This window comes from Rhinolophus sinicus, linkage group LG03, assembly GCF_036562045.2.
Source record: "Rhinolophus sinicus isolate RSC01 linkage group LG03, ASM3656204v1, whole genome shotgun sequence".
NCBI lineage: Eukaryota > Metazoa > Chordata > Mammalia > Chiroptera > Rhinolophidae > Rhinolophus > Rhinolophus sinicus.
This window is the reverse complement of record NC_133753.1, coordinates 69,836,461-69,855,871: the sequence shown is the minus strand read 5'-3', so window position 1 is coordinate 69,855,871 and position 19,411 is coordinate 69,836,461. Positions and strand designations below refer to the sequence as shown.

Here is a 19,411-nt window from a genome sequence, read left to right as displayed (position 1 = left end):
GGGAGCCTGTGTTCCTAGAGTTCTGAACTCCTTAGCATCTCCATTTTTAACAGAACAGAAAATAAATGTAAGAGAGCAAGCAAAGTGAAAAGGAAAGTTACGCAGGCATTGGCAGCTAGAATTTGATTTAATGACTGTTTGCTCCATGGTGAGATGTCCATCAAATGGTGCCTGGCCCTAGATACCTTGAGAATCCAGGTAAAAGTCAGAGACGTAGCCATGAACTTGCTGACTTCTGTATCTATTTTACACCATCACCCTAGGACATAAAGACTCAATTGCTGTTCTGAGCTCATTTTTCGAGTATTAAAGGATATAAATATGTTGCACCCCTCCCTCCCCCCTTCACTTGTCCTCTTCCCTGAGCCCTGTTCTTCCTACACTGGTTGGTGAGACTCCATTCCCGTTATTTAAAGCCTCCAAAATGGTACGCTCTTCCAAAGTAAACGTGGCTAGAACCTTCCCATATGTATACGTCAGCTATTGCTGCAATAATGTTGTGTAACAAACCACGCTAGAATCCAGTAGCTTTCAATCACAAGCATTTCTTTGCATGGGTGTAAAGGGTCAACTGTGGTTCAACTGAGCTAGGCCCTTTCAAGCTGTGCACAAATTGGGCTTGGCTGCCAACTGTGGCTAAGGTTTAGGTCTGCATCAGGCGACTCTCTCTGGGACTCCGGCTGAGTAAGAAGTGGCTACCTAGGGTATATTCTTGTTTTGTGAAATAGCAGGAGTGCAGGCGGCAAGCCAAATTGCGTACAAGCAAATTTAAATCCTCTCCTTACATCATGTCAGTTCATATTCCACTAGCCATAGCAAAGAGTCGTAAGACATATTCTGCACCCCAAGCAGAAAGTGGAGGTGAGAATAGACAAATATTTGCTCAACAGTTTTCCACACCGACATGTAAAATAATCGAAAGAAATCAAATAGTCTTTTAGAAGGCGAAGGCTTAATGTGTTAATGCCAGAGTACAAGTGCTGAAAGCTCCTAAGGCATTTCAGAGATGTACACCCTGAGAAGCCTTTTAAGGCTGGAAATATGTGGGGTTCATTTTCTTATACCCAATCCTTAGTTCAGTGCCTGGCTTATGGAGATGCTAAACACGTGAGTGAAAGAGCTGCCCAGCGCAGTGAAAAACCTAGTGGGCTTGGCAAGTTGGGATATTCTCCCATATTTTAATAGTGACCGTTTATATTTCTTCCTGAGGAAATCCTAAATATTCTTGAACAAGAAGAGATTGAAAGTTATAATTCCTAAATTCATGGGATGTCTCCCAGCTATTGTCAGATCTTGTGTTTTTCTTGTATGGAAAGTAGCCATCTCCTTTCCATATGTACATAGAACAACATAATAGGTCGTTTCATTGATTATTAATGTAACTTCAACATGGTCTCATGCTTTTTGAAGACTCAGGATGGACCCTCTGTCCAAAATTTGTCAGATACCAAGATTGATGAATACACACATACACACACATTTATTACTAGTATACTGAGACTTTTAAGGAGAGCAGGGCAGGAAAATGCTTGAGTGAGGAAGGGTAATAGACTGGCTTGGAGTTGTATGATGTTTAGGGGGTTGGTGTAAGGATTCCCACTTGTGGGCAGTGGTTTGTGTGGTTAGAATTTCCTGCCAGCGTCAAAGTCTTTCTAACCAGATGTGGGGCACAGGGGAAGAGGGAGAGGTGAGGCTTCAAAGCTGTCAACATGGAGTTGGCCTCCTTATTATACTTTTTGCACCATATGTGCGGTTGTTGAAGGCCTGCTGATAAGAGGTGTTGTATTGACATTACAAAGGTGATGGCCCTACTGGCCGCTATTGATTTTGATTACACCCAGCCTTTTCCTCTTGGTTTCACTGACTTTGAATCTCCCTTGACTATTTCTGACGAGTAACAAGGCAGCTATGCCTTTTCCAAAAGCTTTGTTACTGTGGACTGCATTGTTTAGGACCTAGAGGACCTTCTGTGCACCAAGACCAGGCCACACTCTGCTTTCATAACCTTATTATACATGAGAGCTCACATTTGATTTCATTCATAGATATCGAAGTAAATGGTCTGTGAGTTTGCCCTTTATGACCAGCACCATTTTCATTAGTGTTAGAGATGGTTGGAGAAAGTTTCTGCGTTTGTTCAGAGATGAGTTTGCTTGAATGTGTATTCATCTGTCAGTAACTAAGATGTTTTCACAAATGTCATCTTTGATTTGGGGTGTGTATGTATGTGTAAGCTCCTTGATTTGGGGTGTGTATGTACGTGTAAGAATGTAAATGAAAACCAGATTTAACCATCAACTGGTGTCTGAAGGCCTGAAGTCCCCATAGAGAAGATGGACAAATTGCAGTCTCATAAATCGATGGGCCCCGTCATTAAAACTCTGCTCATGTCAACCCCAGGCTCATTCAACCTCCCTGTCATTAAAAATAACTCCATATCCCTTTTAAAGAGCTGTGGAAAAGACTTCCCAAGTTTATAAGTGATTCTAGTGATTGGATAGAGCCAGCAACCTTTACGTCCCTAGGGATTTTGAGTTTTGGTTACACCTGAGGCTTACCCAACCATATGAACAGCAATAACAAGCAAAAACAAGCAAACACACTCTGCGGCGTAATAGCACAGGTTCTCTGAACTTGAATGACATCGTTGGCACTTATGAGTATGTGGTTTGGAGAACGTTGTTCAACCTTTGCTCCTCAATTTCCTCATCTGTAAAATGGGCCTTGATATGATGGGATCTACTTTGTAAGTGTGATGTGAGGTTGGCCTGAGTTAATCTGTGTAGAGTGCTTAGAGCAGTTCCTGAAAAATCGTGTTCAGTGTCACCTATACCCACATATAATTAAGAGAATCTCAGTCAATGAAGAACTGCAAAGGTTACTACTTGCCTCCATGGTAGTGAGAGCATCTTGAATTCTGCCCTGGGTGTATTGGAAGATACAACTCTGTAGTTGTGCCTGGGAGAAAGGCACAATTGATGTTTTGAGCTGATCAGAAAGGAAGGTTCGTGAAACAGAGGGGGCCTTACCAATTAGACTAAGTACTTGACTAGAAAGAGCTTTGTTTTTATGGAGGGAAGTTTCTTAACGAATTTTTCCCCAGAACGTTGAATCCTTTTTCCTTTTCCTTTTTCTGTCATTCTATATAATGTACTATTTTCCTAAAAGACGTTTTCTGGGCATCTTTTTTTCTTTTTCCTTCCTCCCTTCTTCCCTTGCTTTCTTCCTTCCTTCCTATTTGAATTCATTTGTTAATTCTGATTGGGGTTAATGTGGCTTCAAAGAGATCTGCCCTTTTCAAGCCCAGATATTCAAAATCGCAATTCCTTTTCTTCCCCTCCCCCCATACATTTATAGAGTCCCAGAGCTACTGAATACCAGGGTCAAGTTCTCTTTTTAACAAACAAAATCATCCTTCGTCTTGAATTGAGACCTCTTCCTCATCACCCTCACCCCCAAAAGAGACAGGGAGGATTTGCCTGGGTCCACTACAAGCCATTTGCAAACAAAAAATGTGGGGGAGGGACTCTCCTGGAAGGCATTTGGAAACCCCCAACCTAACTTTGACTCGTTATTTGGTAACCTTTATATTGTCAGCATTCTTTTGTGAACATTCCACTAGTGAAGGCATTCACTTCCTTCTTCTGCGTGCTGCCCAGAGAGTCTATTTTGTCACCCTTGTCAACATTGAGGGTGTGTTTTCTTGCCAACTGTCACACTGGGACTGTTGGTAAAACTGTTTGTTTGAGGAGGCGATGAATCAAGATTTACTGGGTGTTAGCTTTGTAATGATCTCCTTTATCAATCTGTTCATTAGTCATCACTGTATCTGTCACTCCTTACAGGTACAAATGACACAACATGAATCATTTCAAAATATATCCTGTGTAATTTCTATATGGAATGTAGCTGTTATTCCCAAGGGATATCTGTTTTGCAAGAAGGTTGGTTTAGCTAACATTCCTTTGTCTACTTCGTAGAGGAAGAGAATTGATTAAGGTTTAGCTATCAGTCTTCACGTGGGTTGGGACTCAACATTTATACAAGACTCCAACTTACTAAATTGCTTATTCTTATTTCATGAATCTAGAGAATCTCTTGCACCTGTATAATATTCTTTACTTGATATATGAGAAAACTAATATAACCAGAGTGATGTTTTTTATATATATTGTAATATTAGGTACACATAAAGACATAGCATAAAACACAGAGGTTAAAACAACAACTTTTCATCGAACATCCATATGACACCACCTTACTCAGTCATAACCCAACTCAATTCCTCTTCACCTGAGTGCCACTTATTATACTGATTTTTGTTAATATTAATTGCTTTTCTTTTACAGTTTATTTTTATGTGTACCTAGGATTAGGATTGTTGGGTAAGTAGTGTGAGGATCTTCAACTTTATTAGAAAATGCCAAACGTTTTCCCTAGCGATTTTGTGCCAATTTGCTCTCCTACCACTCATGTGTGAGTTTCCATTGGTCCACATCTTCAACACCCAGTTTTGTCGGACCTTAAATATCCCTGCTTACAATAAGAATGAGCACCTTTTAATGTATTTATCTGTCATTTATATGTCTTCTTTTTAGAGTACCTATTGACATTTTTGGCTTATTTATCGTTTTCTATAATTTTGTAGGAATTACTGACATATCTATATATCTATCTATATATAGATATAGATAGATAGATATTTATATATCTATCTATATTTATATATCTATCTATATTTATATATCTATCTATATCTATATAGATATAGATGTATTTTTTATAGTACATCTTTGATTACTTGTTTCAAGTATATTCCCCCATTCCGTGACTTGTCTTTTCCCTCTCTTTATGATGTATTTTGGTGAAAAGTAGTTCTTAATTTTAATGTAGTGAAATTTGTTTTCTTTTCTTTATGTGCAATACAGTTTGAATCTTAAGCCCTTTCCTATCCTGAGGTTTAAAAAAATGTGCTATATTCTTATAAAATATTTATAGTTTAGTTTTTTTTATAATTTAGCTCTTACTTGACTTAGTATAGATTATTATATGGTATAAAGTTGGGGTCCAGTTTCATGTTTTTCCACACAATTCCAACCTATAGTTACTGAAAAGACCATTTTTAGTGGAAACAGAGATCTCCCATGCAACTTCTGTGAGCATGAATTCATAGTTCCTGGACTCTCTAGTCTGTTCTATTAGTTTATTTGTAATCTGTGTGCCAGTCGCACACTACTATGTGGTGATAATTAAAAATAATTCTTATTAGGTGTAAGGCAAGTTGTCTTATCTTTTATTTATTTGTTCAAGAGTTTCTTGGCTCTTACTGGCTTTTTGCACTTCTGTGCTTCAATATACATTTTAGAACAAGCTCCTTAATTTCAAACAAAACCAAAACCTTTAGAAATGTTGAATGGGATTTCATTGAATCTATAGACCAATTTGAAAAAATTAGCATCTTTACAATATTGAACCTTACCAAAAACATGGTTTTCTCGCTATCTGTCTGTGTCTTTCTTTGTAATATATTTCAGTATAGTATTTTCAGTTTCTCATGAGGTCTTAAATATTTTTGTTAAGGTTCTTTCTAAGTACTTTGTACTTTTAGGGTTCCTGTAAATGTTATCTTCAGTTTTCTTTTTAAACTGTTGCTGGTATCAGGATTTTTGTATACCAATTTTATATCCAGCCACCCTACTAAACTCACATATTAATTATAATATTTTATCTACAGGATCTTTTGGCTTTTTATAAATATATAATTGCTTTCCCCCCCTTTGTTGTGTGTGTGTATGTGTGTGTGTGTGTGTGTGTGTGTGTTTGTGTGATGTGTATGTGATGTGTTCATAGGCATGTTTGTTTTCTTTTTTCTTGTCCTATTGTGTCCGCTAGTACCCTTAGGAAAATGATGAAAAGAAGCAGTAGTAAGAGGTATTCTTGTATTATGCTGTATCTCCTAGGGAAAGCATTAAAAAGTACAATATTTGATGTAGATTTGTAAAAATTAATATACTATAGAATTAACTTTTTTCTTTTTGTTGTACAATTTTGTAAGTTTTAACCCATGTATAGAGTCATGTAACTACCACCATAATCAGGATAAAAAAATAGTTATATAACCCAAAAATTCCTTTATGTGCCTCCCTTTTGTAATCTAATCTTCCCTTATCTCTAACCTCTAGTCACTACTGATCTGATCTGTTCTTCATCCCTATGGTTTTGTCTTTTCCAGAATGTCATATACATGGGATTAAACATAGTCAGCCTTCTGAGACTGGTCTCCTTTACTCTGCTTACTGCCTTTGAAATTCGTCTATGTTGATATATGTATCAGTAGCTCATTCCTTTTATTGCTGAGTAGTATTCTATTCTGTGGATATACCACCGTTCATACGTTCACCCATTGATTATATATGTTTTCTGGCTCTGCAGCTTACTCAGCTTTCTATCAGTTTCCTCATCTTTAATGAGGAAAATGTCCCTATATCATAGGGTTATTGTAGGGATGAAGTTACACATCTGAAGTACTTAGATAACGCCTGGTATTTAGTAAGTGCTCAATAAATACAATTCATTGTTATTGTCCCCAATATTAGTAAAGATTCTGAGGTAGAAAAGATCTTGACAAATTCAAGCAACAGCAAGAAAGCCAGTGTGTTAGGAGTGTAATGAGCAAGGGGAAGATGGAGAGAGGCCATGGAGGGCCTCTGGGGCTACAGTAGGGAGTTTTAATTTCACTCTCTGCAGTGGATAGCCAGGGATGAGACATGTCTCTGGTTCATGCCTTTCACAGATCATTCAGGCTGCTCCTGTGAGGAGAATGGGTTTTGGTGGTGGTAAGAGTGAAAGCAGGTAACCTTTTCAGGTTACTGCAGAGGTCCAGGGAAAAGATGGTGGTGGCTTGGACTATTGTGGTTGTGGAATGGTGAGAAGTGATTTGATTCAAGATATGGTTTGGATGTAGAACCCACAGAACTTGCTGATGGATTCACAGCTCAGTGGACCACATTCCCCATAAGAGCAGCGGTATGACTAGTCATAATTACCAATAGCAACACTCCTCTCCTGTTATGGCTTAATCAAAGATTTCCCTTATGTACTAGAATGGAAATCTAAACTCACATGCCTGATTTCTGAAATCCACTTGAAAAAATAGCCTGTCTTTTTATAAACTTTAAGATGACATCTGACATTTTTCTTAACAACCAAAACATATTTATTAAAAAAAAAATGGCTTATCCCACAAAAAAATGTTATCTCATAGCATTTTGCTTTCTGGTTCTCTGCAGCCTGCCTAGTTCTGTGACCCCCCATACACTTTGCCATCCTGATGGAAATAAAGTTGTTATAGCTGCTTCATGCTTAACCAGAGGGATGGTAGTTTTAGTAGTTGGCTGCAGTTCCTGTGTACACTTGGGACCTATTGTTGGAATAAACATTATTAGGCTCAGACTAAAATTGGACCAGAAATTTATTTTTGTCCTCCTTTCAACCTCTACTCATCTTAGATTCTCTCATCCAAATGACAAATGATCTTGACTTTCTTGAGTGATCTAAAAATTAAAATCAACTCTGGGTATTTGCTTAGCCTTACATTCAAATGGAGATATTTTGGGGGTGGGAGGGTGGGGGGACAGTGTTAAAAATGGAATTCTCTTATGTCACATAGAAGGTTTTCTTTTATTTCCTGTGTGTCTGCTCTTAACCTGTGTATATTTGTTCTCTGTGGGGCCTTAACCTCCAGCTCCTCCTTAAAGACAAATGTCTGACCCAGTCTTTATCTAGAACACTCATCATACCTTTTTTTTAACCCTATCTTATCTGCCTAATTGGGGCATTCTTATAATTCAAGGTTTGCTAAATGGAAGGACATCCTTCCATCCTGAGCTGCTTGTCTTGTCCCAATTTTCAGCATCTCTTGTCAAGTTAACATCAAACGGTGGCATTTATTTACTCGGTTTACTTGTAGAAGCACCTCTGGAATCTTGGAGATGTTCACTTTGAATTTTGTGCATAATTGTGTGCTTCTTTGCTAATTGGCTTCTTTTGTGATCTTACAGAATATCAAGCTGCTATTTTACACTTGAAGAGGGAGCACAAAGAAGAAATTGAAAACCTGCAGGTATGTCTCTTTGATTCTATTGAACTGATTCTGGAGGCTGATTCTTAGTTTTCTCATGTGCTGAATAGTGCCCCTTTGAAGGCATATTTATCTAGACAGCACCTGCAGCTTGCTCCTGCCAGTGGGCACTGGATCTGTCCCAGGGATGAAAGCCTTGGACTCTTGTTTTTAATAGAACTCAATTCCTATTTTTTAAAAATACCACAAATGCATCAGATTGGGAAAATGATTCAATCGGGAAAAAGGAAGGTTTGACTTGTAAAGCAGAAAAGATGGTATTTAGACTTTTGCTGTTTATGAGAAGTACTTAAATAGTTATTTTTCATATGCACAGTATAAGTTATTTTGTTTGGCTCACTTCCATTCATGTGTTTGTATTTATCTGTTAGCACATGCCTGTAATATGATGTCATGCAGATTAAGGCACTTAAGGAAGTGACCCTCCCTGGAAGGAGGAGTTGTGTTGAGCCATCCATTCCCTATCCCCAAGGAGCGCTTGGGAATTGCTGACTGGATCCTCTTTGGTGAAACCCAGAAAGATTCAGCCATCATTTCCTGCATCCCACCATCTAATTTGTCATCCCCTTTTGTTTGGTATTTGCTTGCAGTGCATGCAACGGGAAATTTCAGGATCTTAATTTCAAGTATGTAAATATTGGATTAGACACTGATTCTAGTTTAATGCTGGCTGAGGTGACCCTGTACCTCAAGAGAGGACAAGAGCAAAATTTAAATAAAACTTGGTGCTTCGTGTTGACTGGTTACTTTCTAATTTACTAAACTTGTGGATCAAATATTCTTGTTTTCAATACATGATAATGTGCTTTTGAAATAAATGAGATAGTGTATTGGATAATACACAAAGCCATTGCAAATAGCAAAACGATCATTAAATAAGCTGTATAGTATATGAATTCAAGCCACCCCCATCCAGGTTGGTTTAAATAGTTCGAAAGACCGAATGAGTCCATTTCACAATGAAACAAAAAAAGTGGAAAAGTACCTCTGCCTCCTAGGGGAAAAAGAGAGGTGGAGGCCCCTATCTCCTTTGTTGCAAAATGCCCTACAGAGACCGCTCTTTCTTTATCTTTGTTCTGATGTGCAAAAACATTCTCAACTGTCTCAGAGGAACTGAAATGGGGATTAATCTAAGAAACAGATTTCTAACAAGGATAGGTACAGAGTGATTCTGTGAGCAGAAGTTTTATGTAACAGCTCAGTTTTAAGAGTTAACACTAGCTTTTCCCAAGTTGTAGACCAGCCCTGTTGAGGGCTTTGAGACCTAAATAATCTTCACGGCAACAGCAGGCACTTACAGTTTTTGAGTTCTTACTTTGTGCTTGGTATTGTTTTAGGTGTATTGCATATACTATTTCATATCATCCCCATGGAAGTCCTATGATCTTACATATCAAACTAAGGAAAGGTTGGAGAAGGGAATGAAGAATAAACGGAAAGGAAAAATGTATATTGGGATCCTGATTTCAATTTAAAGTAAAGGTCAGACGAAGATATGATTGACAATAGTAAAGGTTAAAACATATTCCTAATTGTATCTTAAGTGTCCTTTAAGTATCTTTGAAAGAATGATCTGCTCTTTTAATGCTATTAGTAAACTTAAAAAAGAATTTGCCCCATGCTTATGATTTATACCTATATTTATAATTGCTGGAAACCCGTGGCTATGGCCCATTTCTGCCATCAGGACAGGGCAGTGGCCCCAATCTATACACTTAACTGTAGTTTAGGTCGATTTCAGCAGTCATGGACTGATAGCCCTCCACAGGAAACGGGCAACTCTTATTCTAGAGAAGTGTTTTGTTAGCAAATAGCATTTTGAAGATTGAATTAGGAATAACTATTTTAAAATATGGAGGGATTTCTAGCTGCTTCTTTAAAAAATAGGGCAAGTCTGGCTCCCGTGGGCCTGTTCTCCTGTAGGACTTCAACCTGCAGGATTTCAGGAGCGGGTATCTGCTTCAACTGGGCACATGTGCTCTAGGTTGCCACCGTCCCCACCCTGGGCCATTTCACTTGCCTGGCTCCTCCTTGATGCTTTAATTAACCCTTGTTGTCTAGTAGATGTAGAAAATAAAACAACTAGACTGGCAGCAACACCAACTAGTCAGAACAGATGCAGCTCATAAAACAGACAATAACCTAGCCTGGATCTGCTTGTGGGCATTCACTGAGTGTCATCTCTACCTGTTTTATTTCCCAAAGTAACAAAGTCACATCTATTGTCGCAGAACTAGTAGAAGATAATGGGTGGGAGAATTGCTATTTCAGTGCTCATTTCTTATATATGATTTCCATCGGCAGCCTTCAGTTGCCTGTTCAACTTTCTTTCTCCACTTACAGATCATGGACAAGTCAGATGTATTTCAGGACTTCTTCAACATGCCCTTCTAGAATAAGAAAGATCTCATGCTTAAAGTACACAGGAAAAATGATCGATCCTGTCACCATATACAAAAATTTATATGTAGCACATTTAGTTTTTGGGGGATGTTTTCATAGAGTTGAAAGAAAATGCATGATTCAATAAACAGAGAAATTAAATTCAGTTTTCCATTCTGCTTTTGACTATAGGTTTGTAGGGAAGTCACTTAATTGTTTGGTTCCCCCACCTGCACATGGGATCCTTACCACCTAAAATAATTTGGTTGGAGGTTGACATTTTTAACCCAGAGTCCCAAGGCTTGTTGGTGGAAGAGTCTGGAGTTTGTACTCTCTTGCCTGCTCTGTAGAAAGGGTACAGGGCTTGGTCCTTGGACCAGCTTTTCAAAATGTGTAGTGACTTACATACATACTCTCCTTATAGTTCAAAAGCAAAGGTTTATTGATGACCTGAATTAATCCGTTTCCAGAGCCTTATGTTTATATGTCTTGTACACAAAGTCAAAGCACTGGCTGACTTTTCTGTTCAAGTCACTGGTAGGAGAGTGGTGGCAGGTCACTTTCCGTGATGTCACTATTTTATGTCATTTATAATGTAACCACAGCAAAATTCTTTAATTTTGTCCAAGTGTGCCCTTCATTTAGCAGACACGGCCTTGAGAGTTTGTCATTACTTCCTGATACTCAGCGTCATTTGGTTCATTTTTCAGTTTGGGATAAGTGTATGTTACTGACTTCATTTTTGAAAACTTGACATCTTACCTTTACAAGTGTTCACTTATTTGAGACATTTTTGCCTGTGGTAGCCATTGTACAACTTCATGACTACTGGGTAGAAACATAGTTCAGATCTGCCCTTCTAAAGCATATGATAAAATTAATTCTCCCATCGCATAAATACGGAATTATTTCTTTGAGATTGCTTAGGAGCAAGGTTTGAAAATCACCATCTCAGCTGTCGTACAAAATGTGTGACTGTACAGCTGATCTTTGCCTACTGTAGTTAGAGAATTGGATGCGATATTATTTTATGCATGACGAGAATGTGAAAGAACTCAGGTTTTGGAGTCAGGATTGCGTTGAACTCCTTGTATTGCGATGTTGGGAAATGAGTCAACTTCTCTGGGACTTAGTTTTCTCAGCTTCAGCATCAGTACAATAATAATCATGCTGCTGATGATACTTCCCCTCCGGGATGGTTCAATATGATGCACATCCGGTGGCACAGGTTATGTGGCACATGGCTCAGCAAGTGTTACTTCTCATGCCCTTTCCCCTGCACGAATCTCCTCGTGATGAGGCAACTTGAGTTTAGAGTGGTCCTCAGGCTCTTTTGGTTGAGGACTTCCTTGGGACAATGGACTTATTCTTTTAGGGTGATTTTTACATCATCTTCCAGCTGTTCACCTGCCTCTGTGCTCGCTTTCAGGGTAGTCTAAACCAGGTTTACTGAAGCTTGTTCCACTGAACAGTGAGCCTCTGAAAGGCTCCTTGACAAAAAGATTTCATGGTTAAATAAGTTTGCGAAATATCTGGTTCCCCTGTTAGGACTTTACCATGTAGAGAGAGGAAGTATAAGACAGAAAACTGTGTAACTTGTTTCCTACATAATTCTGCCCCCCCCCCCCAGTAACCTATTTTCTGGAATACCATTCTGTTGATTCCCATAATCTTATCTCAATGCATAGTCCACTTCCTGAGTTCCAGTTCAATTCTTTGAGTGGTTTCAGCCCCATTTGCATGCCACCATGTTCCTGCTTATTAATCTGCAGTGTGTAGGCACCCGGGAGGGAGCAATGACTTTTGTTGCTATATCTTTTTTTTTAATGAAAATTTATTGGGCTGACAGTGGTCAACAAAACTACATAAGTTGCAAGTGTACAATTCTGTATTATATCATCTATAAATCCCATTATTTGTTCACCACTTAGAGTCAGTTCTCCTTCCATCACCATATATTTGATCACTGTATCTTTTAACGTACCTACCAAAGTGCATCGTACATATCTGATACATAAATATTTCTTATATGACAACCTATGATTGAAAAATAACAGTGCCTAACTTCTAATAAAATCTCTACTGTGTGCCAACCTCTTTTCCAGTCATTTAGTATTAGTATTATAAAGAGTAAACAGAGGAATATAAGCAAAGTAATAGATCCCTCCCATTTTACCGTGAGGCTTTCAAAGATTGACTTGTCAGAAGTCCTAGACTAGTTAGAAGGGAACCAAATTTGAATCCACCTAGATCTGTCTGACTTTGAAGCCGAACCTCTTTCCAATAATCAATGCAGCATTAATGTAAAGAACATTAGATTTAGAATCAGAAGATTTGGATTCTTAGGTCTTAGTTTTGGCATGATGAACAACATGAACTTCAGGCGATGCTTTGGGGCTCAATTTCCTAATTTCTAAAATGAGGCACCAGGCTATATAATCTCTAATAGCACCTTTGGGGGAAAAAAAGTTTCAATTATCCACCACATTGTGCTTTCAGCCTTAGAGATATTTAACTTAGAATCTCTAAATCCTTATTATTTATACACCCCCACTTCTTTTCTTGTAGTATCTTCTATAGGTTCTCCTTTCAACCAGAGATCTTTTCTCAATTCTCCTTGCCTCTGTGGAGCATTGCGTTCAGGTTTTCAGTCATAGTCTGAATGAAGCAGAGTCTCGTGCTTTTCCAGATGTTGGACTCAGTGGAGGGAGGCAGCTCTTAGAACAGGTTAGTGACACATCTATAGGGGGTCCAGTTCTTTGTGACAGGAGGGAAGCTTTAGCGTAGGATGGGTAGGACTTCTTTGGCTCTCTGCTTCCTCAATTTTGAAAGTTGGCAAAAAAAAAAAAATATGCATACCCCTTGTCTGGCTTTTGAGCAGCTTTGTGTAATTGAAGAATATTGTTTTTGACCAGCCTTTTAAGCAGTTTGGAAGTAGGTGCCATGGAAATGACAGATTGTTTTTATCTGTTTTTAACTAATGTTCTTTGGGTTGTGGGATAGAAGAAAAAGGACTAGCCAACAATGACATTTCCTTTTCAGGAACCTTTTCTTTTACCCCATTCATCACATGCTTCGCCCTTAACTGAGGGGAAAGTTTACTGAGCAATGGCCTTTGGCAGGCCCCTGATCATTGCGCAATGCAGTCAGTTTTCTAACATGATCACTCCCTCTGTGAAATGATCCAGGGATGGATGCCAAAGTGGAAATTAACTTACGCTGTACCTTGTTGTCCCCAAGAGAACCAAATGATATGTTGGCCTTCATTAAGAGAAACTTGTAGATTTCCTTACTTTTTCTATCTCCAACCCACCCCTCTGGTCCATTTCTAATAGTATACACATTGCTGTTGAAACAAAATTGAGTACGGACTACATGAGCTGATACAGCTAAATTTATAAAGACCCATAAATCCTGAGCCTTTTCCATTTGTTATGTTCTTTTCTATCAACACAATACATTTAAGTCTGTTAATTCTTAGAGATTACTGTGAAGAAAAGGGAGTAATTTGTAGACCAATAAACAAAACTTTCACAAAGATGAAATATGATGATTTCATCAAACCCTTATGATATTCCCCCAAGTACTGATATTAATATAATTCATTACTGAGATGCCGAGAAAGAAGAAAAAATTTTAAATGTTGAGAAATATTTTAATTCATTGTTTCACTATGGATGTATGATATAACATTATGAGTTTAGTAGTTTACTGGTTTCCTGGTGTTGGGATACCTTTTAGGCCACTGGCTACCTAGAAGCCTACAGATATAGTTGGAGTTGAATTTTGATGGAAAATACAAAGCAATTAATTCCCTAGCTGACTTAGCAGCCTAGGAGCCCTTTGTCGCAACCTGCAGGATGCTGTCTTGCCCCCCATAATTCAGATATTATGGTTGCTGATGGAGACTCTGGTTGTAGAACAATGAATATGTGCCTTACTCATTTGTATCATGGAAGCTGATGCCAGTTTTGTATGCCTCTTTCATGTGCCATCAGCTCCAATCATCCTTACTGAAGCTTAAACTCTAAACCTGAGTCACTCACGTGGATGAAGATAGTTTTTCTTTTTTCCATAGTTTTTTACTTTAGGCAATAGGCGAGGATTAGAACAGGTGGCGTTTTGAATGTTGGCCTCTGCTCTTTTGACCCTTCATGAGATAGAAGGAAGTAAGGTCTGTTAGAGCCTGTGGGGCGTGCTTCCTTTGCTCCAGACTTATTCTGTCTCACTTAATAATTCTGAGTTTTGCATAATCCTCTACCACAGGATGAATAATAGGTTATTCAGCGATAAGTAAGAGTGTAGGACTAGGTGCTCTAAGTTTCCTTCCTGTTCTGAAGTTCTGTTACTGCTGGTCTGGGCAGAGTGGTCCTGTGTGTCCGCCCCATCTCAATCCCAAAGTCTTCCAGGTCCCCCTTTGCCCACATTACCTACAACAGTGCTAGGAAACTAGCCCAAAATGTCATGAATAATTGTTAAATGATTTTAGTGGACCTTGGAAATTCTTTCATGACTCAGTATTTTGGTAGAAGGCTATTTTGGAGGCAGTCTTGGGAGAGCCATAGAGTTCTTAAATTGGTGACACCATCAAACACAACTCAAAGTTTGGTCAGCAGTGTCATTTAAAAAGTCCTATTGGAAGGGAATAACACTAATGGAGCTTCCAGGAATAAGACATTTTGTGACGGTTACTTCAGATACATGGAGACAGAAAACCATCTAGTGGCGTGTACCACAGGAATCCTGTGAGTGCAACACTTAGAGAACGGTTAAGGAAAACCATCTTCATTTAATTCCTGTTCCAGTGTGGTAAAACATCTTAAAGTAGAGGATGAAGAAAACCATTAGACCCTTTCAGAGAAACCAGCATCTTCAACAGAAGAAAACTGTTTGGAAATTCAAGGAAATTTTAAACACATAGACAGTGAATTTGAAGAAAGTACATATTTGAAAAATACCTTCAAGAGTATCAATGCATGTGAATCTAAATCACCTGATACTGGGTCTTGCTGTCATCTCCAAGATGACATTGTGAGTGAGAATCTTCCCAAACAGGATTAAACAAAGAGAAAGCAAAGAAGCAGCTTCAGGAGAAAGAAGACCTTCTTTGGAGGCTAAAATTAGTCAAAATGTAGACTTCAAAGAATGAGCTGTCTAATTTATTACAGTTGTAATAAGGCAGTGGAGGACGGTAGCCAGTGGTTGCTTTAGGAGTTGCAGTCAGCCATGTCTGAGGAGAACAACAAACTCAGCCTTATTCAGTTGATAGACCAGTATGGGTTGGATGATACACTGCTCACTGTAACAGAAATGAAGAAGAAGTTTTAGGTGTTTAATTCATATTTTTTTTTCTCCAGAATATCTTTGGAAATATTTCTCAAATATATTTGAGAATGACAGCTTAAAAGATATTTACTACATTTTAAAAGGAATATGTAAACCATCAGGGCTTAGACTTAGAGAGAGGTATCTTGATGAACATCAATTTAGGGTAATCTGTTATGTAAATGTAAACTAAGTTCTAAAGGGAAAATTTATTATTGGGGATAAATTTGCCGAAGAAAATTTTACATTAAAAAAATGTGAAAAAAAATTAACTCATGTTTTAAAAAATAATTTGGGCGGTTCTGGAAGTTGTAATACATTTTTTTGTTTCTTGTGGTTAACAAAAAAAAAGTTTTATTTTCAATGTTAAAAAAAATAGTCCAATCTGGTGAATGTCTAAACCTAAACTGGTCAAAAAAATGCTTGCCTCAATCCTAAGTTTATGAACCCGTTTCATTCTATTTAGCACATATTTCCATCTGGATGGTCTAGCAGGTAATTAAACTCATACGTCCAAACAAAAGTCATATTTGAATAATTTTAAATGAGCACATATGTTCTAATTTGCCACAACACTTCCCCACATTTCCTGTTGTCTTACATCCGGGATCCTTTGCTTGTTTATGCTGATTGCCTGGCACTGTAGACGTCTGAATTGGTGACTCTGGTATGGAGCCTGGAAAGGCTGAGTGAGAACGTCCTCATTCACTCTCCACGGCTTCAGGAGAACTAAGCAAAAGTCCCTTGAGCTTTTCAACCTTTGTGGACTTTTACATAATATTATCACAACCACTTTTCTGGTGAGAAACTGAAGCTCAGAAAGGTTTAAATGGTTCAAGACACACATCCAGTAGGTAGCTGAGATAAGATTCAAACTCAAGGGGGAAAAAAAAAAGATTCAAACTCAAGGAAGATTTCACATCTGTGTTTCTACTCAGCTGTGCTGCCTACAGTTATGTTGAGTTTCTTTCAACAAATGGTTAGCTGACTTCATTACATAGGTTCATTCTTTTCCTTTTTCTTTTTCTTCCTGTCCTTCCCTTGAAAGGGCTATTGGTGGGATAGAGAGGGCAGCAGTGTTGGAAGGGTGAGCGAAAGATGAGCTCGGCAAAAAGTTGTGTATGATGTAAGTTATAGGACATTTTTAGGAAGGGGTACGAAGAAAAGTTTTGCTTGATTTTTAGAGTTTAAATGCTGAGTGCTCTTTGCTTTCTGACTTAACTGGAGATGGTTATAAATATAATCATTTATTGAATACGAAGTACCGACTCTGCCAGGTACATTGCTTGGTGCTTCATATACATAATTTCTAATCAATGGAGACTCAGAGAAGTAGAGTGCAATCCTGAGTTTTCACAGCTGGTTAGTGTGCTGGCAACATTTACTAACCAGGTCTGTCCGGTTTCTAAATCTGCTCCATTTCCACAGTCACCTTCTCAACTGATTTGATTTACTTTCTTTAGTATTCTAAAAGTTAGTTTTCTAACTTTTCATTTACCCTCTTCCCCTCATTCTGTGGCAAAGACCTCTGTAGATTATCTGGTCTTCTTACCCTATACAAGCTCCTTATATGATAAAAAACCATGGGGACATTTGTGTGCTGTTGAGAAAGACAAAAATAGCAACAGAGTCCTCTTACTTCGCTGACTTTAGAAACGACAAGCTGTTCTTCCTCCCTAAGTACAGAAGAAAGGAGCAGGTAGAAGATTGCTCTCTTCAGCTTCATTTCTCACAACTGGTCCTGAGCCCAGTTTGAGGAAGAGCCTCTAGTATTTGTTACCATAATTGTGATATGTGTGTGTATTCATCTTAGAGATTTGAAACCCGAGTCTCAGAGAAATCAATTTCTGAGACCATAAATTAAGTAAGAAAATACTGGGGCAAAACTTCTGTGCATCTTGCCAGCTCCTTACTTCTTTGATTTTTGCAGTTTAAACATGGAAGTTCTTTAGCTGTTCTCCAATCTTATCTCTAGCAGAGCTGCCAACATGACTGATTCCTTAAGTAGATGGGATGATATGGTTGCTCCCTATGCTGTCACCTATTTGTAGGATGTACCCCTGTGTGATAAACGGCACCTGTTGTCTCTTCTCTAACAAGTCCAACCCCATGTGGGCTTCGGAATCCATAATGTGGATTTATTGTGTGTTTGTGTGTGCATATGTGTACACATGCGCATGCTTTGACCATTTTACTGCAACTTATTCTAGCTTGCTCTGTGTCCTAGTGGAGGCATAACAACAATAATAGCTGGTATTTATTGATTTACTATGTGCCAGTCTTTATATTTGAGGATTAATTGAGTTATTACACCAAACCTTCAAGGTGACTCTCTTAACATCTACATTGAACTGTTTCTGGAAGTTCTTACACCTCGAAGGCCCTTGCCTAGGGAGTATTCATGACATGCCCTTTTTTATGGACTACGTCTATATTCGGGGGTAGAATATCAGTCCTTAAAAATGATGGACCTTAGGAGCAGAATATGCTGAAGAATGAACCTATGTAATGAAGTCAGCTAACCATTCATTGGAAAAAAATGCAACATAACTGTAGGCACAACAGCTGAGTAGAAACACAGATGTGGAATCTGCCTTAAGTTTAAATCCTGTCTCCACTACCTACTGGATGTGTGTCTTGAACAAATTCCTTAAACCTTTCTGGGCTTTAGTTTCTCACTTGAAAAGTGGTCATGATGATATTATAACTTGGTTGATAGGACGCTGAGTGCAAGTATTGTGATGAGTATGGGACTGGAGGTACAGTGGCGTGTGGTCGATGATGAGTAAATGATACAGCATTTAGTTTAAGTCCGTGGCTTTCAAAGAGTATTTTGTGGTGGTAAAGTTCTTCCAGTATTACCTATGTACGTATATAAAAGAAAAACATTCTGTGATTAGTGTTACAACTAATGTTACAAAGAGCATTGTTTTTAACAGTTTTGTTATACAAGTGTGGTGTTCTCACTTCCATTACTTCCTGTTAATGGCAATGTGATGGTGGCCGTAGTTTTGTGAAGGAAACATCTGAATATGTAAAAAAAACCCCAAGAGTTCTAGCATAGATTTGAAGGGTGTAAGTAAGATGTTGCATTTCAAAATTATTTTTGCTATAAAAATTAACTTCCTAAAGTATAATTTTAAATATTTAACAGTTTATCTTTTTTTAATGAAACACTAATTGAGCGCTTGTCAAATATAAGAGATGTGCCAGAAATAAAACATCATTTAATAGTGATGATAACAAAAGCTTCTAACATTTATTACATATTACTATATACCGTACACTATACTTAGCACATACCCTGGATTATCTTACTGAATGGATTCTAGATTCAGAGGATTTACTGTTTAGTTAGGAAAATAGAATTTCTACGATGAAGACTAAATAACAACAGGCAGCTTAAACTAAGTATTTAATATTAACTAATATTAGACCATTTGCTAATGTGACTGTTAGTATCTTTAAATTATCTACTTTTAATGTAGTTTGTGAATTCCAGGTCTTATATCTCAACTAAGAGATTTGTCACGTCTTAGATCTTGTGATTTCCATAGATAAATG

The 19,411-nt window shown here is 38.1% G+C and overlaps 1 protein-coding gene and 1 pseudogene across 4 annotated transcripts in view; both read left to right on the top strand.

Moving 5' to 3' along the window:
* Positions 1–19,411, top strand: part of FMN1 (formin 1) — a 379,042-nt gene that overhangs the window by 150,689 nt on the left and 208,942 nt on the right. For all 4 annotated transcript variants that reach the window (XM_074327935.1, XM_074327933.1, XM_074327934.1 and 1 more), the window contains one exon: positions 8,061–8,122. In XM_074327935.1, coding sequence (XP_074184036.1) covers positions 8,061–8,122 — 62 coding nt within the window. The remainder of the gene's footprint in view (positions 1–8,060; positions 8,123–19,411) is intronic.
* LOC141570454 (swi5-dependent recombination DNA repair protein 1 homolog pseudogene) lies at positions 11,718–15,858 on the top strand (annotated as a pseudogene).